The 10000-nt window shown below is 36.2% G+C and overlaps 1 protein-coding gene across 1 annotated transcript in view; it reads right to left on the reverse strand.

The window, feature by feature from the left end:
- The window catches only part of LOC137975969 (UDP-glucose 4-epimerase-like), a 14821-nt gene that overhangs the window by 1063 nt on the left and 3758 nt on the right, over positions 1-10000 (reverse strand). The window contains exons 5-11 of the mRNA XM_068823192.1: positions 6350-6529; positions 5710-5787; positions 4508-4610; positions 3031-3116; positions 2259-2336; positions 1999-2113; positions 1-218 (exon numbers count right to left, since the gene is read on the reverse strand). The exon at positions 1-218 is cut by the window's left edge and continues 1063 nt beyond it. Of these exons, the coding sequence (XP_068679293.1) occupies positions 157-218; positions 1999-2113; positions 2259-2336; positions 3031-3116; positions 4508-4610; positions 5710-5787; positions 6350-6529 (702 nt within the window). The 3' untranslated portion in view covers positions 1-156. The remainder of the gene's footprint in view (positions 219-1998; positions 2114-2258; positions 2337-3030; positions 3117-4507; positions 4611-5709; positions 5788-6349; positions 6530-10000) is intronic.

The raw sequence follows: 10000 nt of genomic DNA on the forward strand, positions 1-10000 counted from the left end.
GTGTTGAGACAGTGGTACAATCACATATGCAAAATTGTGAGCTGATCAACTCTAATTTTGAAGGAATCCAGAAAATAATTTGTGTTAAAAAACGTGTGACCTACGTGTGAATTCCATATAATACTACAATATCAGCTTATTGGATAAATTTTGAAATTAACTGGCTTCTGTGTTAAATCCTTGTGGATTCTGGACCTGCCATCTCCAGGAATCTTCACCTAAAAGAAAGACAACAAGTGTGCTGTAAGTTAAAAACCTCGACAAAACGGCTTGCTTTGGTTAGTGTGCTTGCTCGATTCCGGATCGAGTGGTCCGGGTTTGGGTCCTGGCCGGGGACATTGTGTTGTGTTCTTGGGCAAGACACTTAACTCTCACGGTGCCTCTCTCCACCCAGGTGTATAAATGGGTACTGGCGAAAATGCTGGGGGTAACCCTGCGATGGACTAGCATCCCATCCAGGGGGGAGTAGAAATACCCCTAGTCGCTTCATGCCACAGAAACAGGAGATAAGTGCCCACCTAATGGGCCTTCTAGGCTTGTAGCAGACTTTACCTTTACCGTACCTATGTAATTATACTAATATTGGATAAAAGAGAGTAGTTGTGCTGCGTGTACGGTACATTTCTTGGCAATACTGTGCAAAACAGCCTTGGAAAAAATATATATATTTGGATTTCACAACAACCTGAGCATACTGTAAATTTTCAATCTTCACTTTAAAAGGGACATAGTTTTCGAGTGGATGTAGAGGTTGTTAACACATTGAATCCTAAACCGCCCTCACCCTCATTCAGTCAATTACCTTTTTATAACGTTTTGAATCAAATAAAAACTTCATCCATTGTTTTTGTTCACAAAATATTCTTTGGCGTGAAATTGGCAAGTTTTCACACCTATTGTTTTTGATTTGCCATAAAATGATACCGCTTTTAAAAATCCGTTCTAAAAAAAATCGATATCTCAGGATCTACTGACTCTAAGAAATCGCTTGAAACGGGACAATACTCTCTACCTCAAGGCAGTGTTTGCTAGGGATATTTTACTGATGTGCCTCGAATGTTCTGGTGGTTTAAAATTTTGTCCATGAATGTTTGTTTACGTGCCTGCCGACAGTCACCTCTTATGCGCGTCATTATACGGGCGGCAGCGGCACCATGAAATGAACATGTCAGCATCAGTTTTTTAAAGTTTGCTATCTCACATTTTTATTCTCTTGTTTTGAGTTTATTATTCCAGTTGGTGAATAATGTTTTTATTTTCAACTAAACAAAGAAAGAAGCTGTGAAATTAGCAAAATAAGAAAGTAATATCACACGCGTGATAAATGGTCTTCATAGAGAGCCTTTAAGTCTAATTAGGCAATTAAAGGGGAATAAATAAGGCAATACACAGTTTTTAGGAACAGTTTCATTAATGACTTTTATATTTTTTTTCCCCACTTACGGTTTTAAAACTATACCTGAAGATTTAAAAATTATCACATTACCCGCACCTTCCTACAACCCGCACCAACAACTGTTTGCGGAAAAATTAACACATTACCCGCGGGTAATCGCCGGAAATTACGGTAAGTGTCACTCCCAGGGGTCAATGTGTTATTGACCAAATCATTAAAAAGTGTCAGATGGCGTGGCTGTTTTGAAGCGATCTAAGGCTCTAGAACTGCGGAATACCCTAATTAAGATGTATAACGCCCTTTTTGTACCATATTTCAACTACTGTAGCCCTGTATGGCGTTGCACTGGCAAATGTCAGTCAAAAAGATTACAAAAGTTACAAAATTGTGCTCCTGGCACAACTCTGATTATATGAATCCTACATTTACAACAAAAAGCCGTATGCCTTCTATTGTAAACCCCATACAAAAAACATCAATGCATTGGAATTGAAATATTGCAAGCGCATTAGAGTACTAAGTTAATATATAATGAGTACACAAAGTTCATAATTATCTTGAAAGGTCTAGTATCGCAAGTGTAACACTAACTCCCAACTTACACATTTCATCAAGCCCTCTTTCTGCTTTCCAGTCAAGTTCTTTGTTAGCTAAAGAAGCATCAGCAAACATAGTTGCTACATCTCCTTCCCGACGTGGGGCAATCTTGTATGGAACCTTTAGAAAAATATTGGTCAAAATGTCTGCAGTTCAACATTACTCAGCCTATGTAAAGCACTAAAGTTAGCATAATTATACTGTAATCCTCAGAAAATGAAAAACTTTGTTTTTTTCCTCACCGAGGTAGGTAAAAAGCACTTACTGGTTTTCCTGATGCTTTTTCTACAGCTTTTACCATTTCAAGAACAGAGTATCCTCGGCCAGTTCCTAGGTTGTACACCTGGAGAAAACATTCATTGGAAACATAGTTTAGTGAAAATAACAGGCCTCAAACCAAATCCATTTATTATAATTATTATTATTATTATTATTATTATTATTATTATTATTATTAGAACCCATTTGAGCATTAAGTCCAATTTTAATAACCAGATTGCTTAAAATAATCACTATAGTGCACAGTAATAACTATTTTTACAGTACAAAACTTGCAGGATCAACACAAAATTTTATTTATTTCAAAAACAAGGTATGGACCTAATCTCAAGAAACTGTCTGTTACTCTGGGTTGTTATAACCAGTACACAACTACATCTATTAAATGATATGAATGTCCCTTGACATTCTGTTAGCCTCCTTAAAACTGAATCTATTTGGATTAAGAACTCAAGGCTAAAGTTCCTATTTTTCAGTACCTGCAAGGAAAAATAAAAATAAAAAATCTAGTTTTATTTGTCCTTCTTTAAACAGTTGATATTTCATAAAACTATTTTTATGACTGTAATATTTATAGCGACATTAGCCACTTGATAAATCTCAAACCTCAAAGCCTCAAACTTACTTTCCATGGACTTAATATAAACCTTTGTAAAATATTGAAGAGGACTGAAAGGGTGAAAGCCCCCAGCTGTAAGAATGTCAGAAGGAACGTTCTCCATCTCAAAAAACTCACATCTGTTTCACTTTAATCTTACCTTGCACCCACAATCTTCATCCAATTTCTTCAGTGCTGCCACATGACCAACCGCTAAGTCCACCACATGAATGTAATCTCTGACACCTGCACAAACAAAAAAAAACAACAGTTCAACTGAACCATGCTCAAAACACACATTAAAACATAATTAAGCATAATTGTTACACTTAATTCACACTCTAAGCATTCGTCTTGTACACAATGGTGACAAATCATAAGGCAGACCACCATAGAGAAAGCTTCATCTCTAAACTTTGCAATCAGAGTGAGTAGGTTCTTTAACCCTTTGATGGCTAAACCTTAGTACTTTACTCTGTGACTGTCTACACCAGAGTATTTTACTCGTCAATGGGGAAGGCAGAGGAGTCAATGGGTTAAGAGAGCAGGGATGGCACAGTGGTGACAGCACTCGCCTCCAATGTGACCCAGGTTCAATTCCAGACTTGGCATGTTGGAGCCACCTGAATTTTCCAGGTGACTGTAATTGGTAAAGGTAAAGGTACACCTTATTTAACGTTAGTCATTCCCTTACCCAATAGAGCAAGGGTATTCTCCCAGGAAGCCAGCGGTGTGCTCATTTTACCCCCCTCTTTCCATCAGTGCTCCATTTTAAGGGTATTTAATGCTAATTTAACCCTTTTGACGCCTGAACCGGCCAGACTTAGTATTTTACTTGTCAATTGGGAACCCCCAGGAGTCAATGGGTTGAGCTACACTGAAAGGAAAGAAGTCAAAACAAGGATGTGAGATCCGGGGATTGAACTAGGGACCTCTTGAACCAACACCACACACTATAAAACCGACTGTGCCATTCTTGCCATCCTTGAGACAATTATTGCTCAAATTGTCCAGTTAAAGTGCGAGGACCACTTCACTCTTTGTCTTCGTGGGTTGAATTTGTTTGTTTAATACATACTGTTTTATTCTGTGTGGCAATCAAGGGCTCAAAGAGGATTAAAACTTAGGTGACAAACTACTACATCAGGAACTCTCTGTCTTGCTTCTTTAATTAGGGCATCAGTGAGTGATAAACACAAATGCTAAGAAATGGGGTCCATAGTATCTCTGTCTCATCAGAGAGGATAAGGAAGGCCAATGACTTGCAGATTTCAAAACAAAGGCAGTACTTTCTTCTTCAGAACATTGGTCTGGCTGTAGCGTAATAACCCACACTACACATGCCATGGTAGTCCACCCAAACACCACCCTATGTACCAAAGTTAAGTTCTCTTCCAATAAAAGTTGGTCAACAGTATACCAAAAATTTGTAGTTTGGTGTTTAACTCATTTAAATATATTTACTTGTTTAAAAATAAAACAAGTGAAAGGAAATGTAAGTACCAGTATAATCTGCCTTGATTAGTTTTTGCTATCTGTGAGTTGTGCAGTAAAATTGAAAGATAATGATAAAAGTTGTGATTTTCTCAAAAACTGGAATATAATAATTTTATGTGTAAGTAAAAGCCATGGCTAACCTGTTCCATCACAAGTATCGTAATTATTTCCAAACACATTCAAATGTGGACGTCTACCAATGGCAACTTGCAGTAGATATGGCATTAAATTGTTTGGAATACCCTGCAATAAAGATAAAATAAATTACAGTATTTACTACAAGTTAAGGTTACTGCTAACCTTTTTGGTCTCGAATTTTGCAAAATTTTAAAAAGCCACCATAAGATAGCTCATTATGTTTACTTTGTTCTGAAAAAGAAATTATTTGAAAAGGTTTTTTTCTTGCGGAGTCATTGCAAATTTTGTGTTTTGCGTGACTAAGACGTTAATCCCCCAAGGTGTTATGAGATGTCAACACTCGTCAACACCTCAGACCTCCCGTGCAGTTTGACGCGGGAATACATCCGGGTATCTTCACTTTACCGAGTGTTGAGTTCGCCATTTATTTGTAGTCAATGCGGTTGAGTCTGCAATCAATAATCTGTGGCTAATGATGCAGCGCTGAATGCCTTTTCCTGCAAATTCAAAACTGTTTTGTCACAAACCCTCTTCAGGGAGCCTTACGTCGATTTTCATTGGTCGGCAGCATCATAGCAACATGACTACATTCACACCTGCATTGACAAGGTATGAAAATGTGTAAAATCTTTTCTGCTCAAAAACTCGGGGTTTATTTTTCCAGGACTAGGTCCTCTTCAAATGATTTTATAGGGTATGTAGATTTGTTGGGTTTTTATGAAATTTGGCCAAAATGATCGTCGGATATTGGTGCACAAAAGAGTGTCGGGCTTTTCAAAAATTTGAAATATTTTTACTTTGACGCGTCTCTGCATGTCGCGAAACGGAAAATTTTCTATTGGTCAAGTTCAAAGTTTATTTTCTCGGAAACCAGTAGGAAGACCCTAAAAGCCTGACACACTTTGGTAGTCTATAGAGTGCTGATGATATAGTACAGTTTGTTTGGTTGTGCGGGTAATTCAGCAAAGTGAACATGTATGGTTTTAAGTTTGAAGACTTACGCATGCTAGGAAAGCCATTATAAACTTTAAACGTTCATATATTCGGATTGTTCATTTTATTACCTTTTCGGTGATATATCGTTTGCTGGAGTTTTACCGAAAATAACACGCTTACGATAGTTTTCCCGGAAGGCACCCCAAAAGGTTAGTAGTAACCTTAACTCCTAGATGTGACCAGGCATTAACATAATTAATTAACTGACCTGAGGGTCTTCTCCAATTTGGCCTGATTTATGGGCTCCAACTGGATTAAAATACCTTAACAGCACAGCATTCATATTCTGGAAATGAGAAAACCATAAACAGCCCTTATTGGAAATTTCATCAATTCATGTCACCATGGCAATGTCCATTTTCTAACAATAATATTTATTATTAAATCTTTTATTGCAGTCTTCAGTTCTGCATAATAAAACCAGTGACCTCGCATGAGACTTTGGAGTAATAATATTGGTACCTTTTTCAGATAAGTTGCAGATTAAAATTCATAGTCAGCAAATCAACTTATACATAGAGGAGAACCAACAAACTCAACCCATGTGATACCAAATGTGGGAAATGAGCCCGGGCCACATTGGTGGGAAGGAAGTGAGTGCTCTTACCACTGAACCTACCCTGCTCCAAAATACCACACAAAGAAATTACAAATCAATCTGTGTTAAAACAATATTAATTATACCTACAATAGATGTATTCAACATAAAACATGTTCATGAATATTAAATTACCATCCTGAAGGGACTGCGGGGGAGGGGGTATGACCAGTGGGTGGTAAGTTGATAACTAAAAATCTTGAAAACTTGTCATCATAAAAAGCCAATAAATTTTATGAGCCTTTGATACCTTTTCAGTTTTGCACAAATCTTTGATGATTTCCTCTATGAAAAACTTTGTTCTACCATATGGGTTTGTTATACCAACTCCCACTGGGTGATCCTCGTTAATGGGTAGGTCCTGAGGCAAACCGTAGACTGTTGCTGATGATGAGAATACAAACTTCCACACACTATGTTCCTTCATACACTGCAAAATAATAATAATAATAATAATAATAATAATAATAATAATAATAATAATAATAACTTAATTCATTTAATTCGATGAAAGGGAAGGATACCAGAGGTTATCCCTATTGAGGGTATCCGCCGGCAGCCAGATGCTCTCATATAGAGCGCCTTCAACACAGAGCTACAAAATATATCTTAAATATGAACTACTATAATAGTATTCCATATCGTGATCATCTTATTAGATTAAATCTTCTTCCTGTTTCTTATTGGCATGAGCTTAAAGATCTGGTATTTTATTTCAAATGTCGCACTAACCATTATAAAATTCCTATTAACGACTTTGTTGCACCGCGTACTAACGTTAGAACTACTCGCCACTCTTCTGCTTCTGACATAATAATCCCTCGATGTCACACTTAACTCTTTCAGGCTAGCAATTTTAATCGCATAAATAAGCTTTGGAATAATTTGCCGAGCTCTGTACGTGCTTCTTGTTCCTCTAACCAGTTTAAATATTCACTCTTTAAGTACTATAATAATGCACTTAATAATGCTCATAACCCTGATGTATTTAATACTTTCAAATCTATCTGTTGTAAATGCTGCTCATTCTGTAATATTCTATCCTCTAAGCGCTGCTGCTATTAACTTATAATCATCAATAATAATGAATATATAATATGCGACATACTTTGTAATTATATAAAAATTATAGTTTTTATTATAAAATTTTTACATATATATATATATATGCATGCATATAGAGAGTTTTTATATTAATGTTGTTTTGTAATTTGATATATTTTTTTTATATTTTATATTTTATCTTATTTTCTTTTATTGGGCGCACTTAATTTGGAGCCTCGTTCTGTTGTGTCGTTCCTCATCCTCCTTTGTTTTTTTTTTCTTAATTATGTTATGTTATCTTTTTCTTAATTATGTTATCTGTATGGAAGCTAAGTAAATAAATACGTAAATATAAAAAAATAGATGTAATGGACTGAAAGTCGATTTTGACAAGTCAGATTGAGATCGACTGAAACTCAGCCCACATGACCCGAGGCCAGGGTTGAACCTGGGTCACAGAGGTGGGAGGCGCGGTTGATAACTGCTAAGCCAACCTGACTCCCTGTTCATACAGAAAGAACAACTAGATGCTCCACTGGGTTGCCTGTGGTACGTGTTACACAAAAACAGAAGGCACTGAATAGGCCATTTTCGAAATATCAAATATTCAGCTTGATAGGGAGGCAGTGAGGACGAAAACAATAGAAAAATTTTAGAATGAACGTGAAAAATATTAGCATATCATCCACTTTCCTTTGTCTTTGTCCTCAGAACCTCTCTTTCAAGCGGAATTTTAATATATCGAAAAAGGTCTATTTGGGTGGTATTAAACTGCAGTGTTTTAGTTAATTATTTCATGTGGGGGGTCATTAAGACCATTTGAGGGGTCGCCCAGATGTCGTGCCAGCAGAGGCCCTTTGGCTCACACATTCACACGTTTAATTATTTTGTACATGATGTCCTGTCCCATTTTGAGGTCTTTTAGGTTTTTAAGCTTTGGTAATGAATTCAGTTAAAACATAACAAAACACGCTCTTTAATAGAATTCACTTGTTTCCTCTTTAAAATAACTGGTCTGCAAAAAAACTAACTGCAAATTGCTCGGATCGACGTTTTCCTGCATGTCATGTATGTTTTCCAGTTGCACTAAGCAAATGTTTATTGCACACACTAAGGAAGGACTGAAGATGTTGTTTCCACTTCATAATTCCTTTCTTTTCAGTCTAGTCTGATGCCAGGTCAAAACATTTCTTGGCTTTACGTTTGCACCAAAAAGTAACATAAAAGCTGGGAGTTAACGGTAAAAGACAAGCCAAAAGACGATGAAGAAACGTATGACAGAATTTTTGTATATAACTCTGAATCAAATTCTCGTCGAAATATTAATGACAATCGATCGTAAAACCACAAATATTTCTGAAGTCTCTGACTTTTATGAATCAACGGAAAGGTTGTGATGTTGCGTCAAAAAGAAGAAATTGATCATGTGCTAGGCAACCATAAGGTGCACCGGATCAGCTTGTGTCAACTGAATGAACTAAGGGAAAGAATGTTAATCGCTTCTCATTTTCAGAGTAAAACAGCGTACTTTTAAGCCAAGAAACTTCCATCTCTGGTTTTTAATTTTGTTGTAATATTTAACTGAATATTTACATTTCATCTGTTGGGTCAAGAAGTCTTCTTTGTCGGGTTCCTGAGAAACGTATATATTTTGATTTCAGGGTGAACTATTTACACAATCATGAGGTTGAGCGGCCATGTAATTGAAAACCTAAACATCTATGAGATACAAAAACAGTCTTGCGAATTATTGCAAATCACAATGCTAACAAGCAAAAAAGCAAAAAAAATGGTTAATAAATATGAAGTTTTTTACTATCTGAATGTTTTTGGGTTAGAGTAAAGTGCTATATTGTTGAAAAATCTTCGTGATAAAGGAGCCATGTCACGCAAAGGATGTAATTTCATGACACTCAAAATTCGCAAAAAGCATGAGTAATGTAAAGAATTTTTGCTGTATCAATAAACTGGACTAACCAGGAAGTTAAAGAAATATTGTTGGCTTCCCAAATAAACCTCAATTTACACTACAAAGACAAAACAGATATTTTTTCTGAGGTTAAAAACTTGGCTACCTACAAATCATAAATGTCAGGGAGAAAAAATTCCTGTCTCCTCGCGTATCACATTTAAACGCACATACGCAATTTTTTTAAGCTCAATTATTACAAAACATGATGAATTCATAAAGGCCACCTTTTCCAGCGAAAAATTTATTGAAACAAACAACACATTTGCTATTAGAGGCAAAAATCCCTTCCTATTTCATTGCGTGCGTGAAGACAAGAAACCGAATCGCGTCAAATTACCATATGCAACAAAATAAATTTCAGGATCAAACCCTTTCCTGAAGTACCTTTTCCTTGAATATTAAATGAAGCAGAAAATAGACGACAAGCTTTCTTTCAAATAATTCTTGGCTGTCACATTTCCAATTATTTTTTTACCTTTTGAAGACTGTGCAGAGTTGAGTACAAATAAATACAGTCAAATAGCCAGACAACAGAGATCACAGATCCACTTAAGGTGATCATTCTTTCTCTGTCTTTGTTGAACCCATAAGTTACCAGAGGATTTTCCACTTGGTTTCAGTGTTGTACATAACAGCATACTTGGCAAAATATTAGAAATACAGCTCACTTTGATTACGTCTCAACGGGCGAAATTCAAAGTCCATTACTCATTGCTTTTAAGATTCCAGATATTTATTTTCCACTGCCTGTCTTGTTTATCCAATTGACGTCCCATTCTTGAGCTCCATTAAGGTATATTTTGTTTAAAGATCCACCAAAACACCATTTGTGTTTCAATCACTTCGATGCCATTGCAGGTTAATTAAATATTCTACTGTCTCCAC

The sequence above is a fragment of the Montipora foliosa genome, chromosome 11 (assembly GCF_036669935.1).
Source record: "Montipora foliosa isolate CH-2021 chromosome 11, ASM3666993v2, whole genome shotgun sequence".
In the NCBI taxonomy this organism is placed as follows: Eukaryota; Metazoa; Cnidaria; class Anthozoa; order Scleractinia; family Acroporidae; genus Montipora; species Montipora foliosa.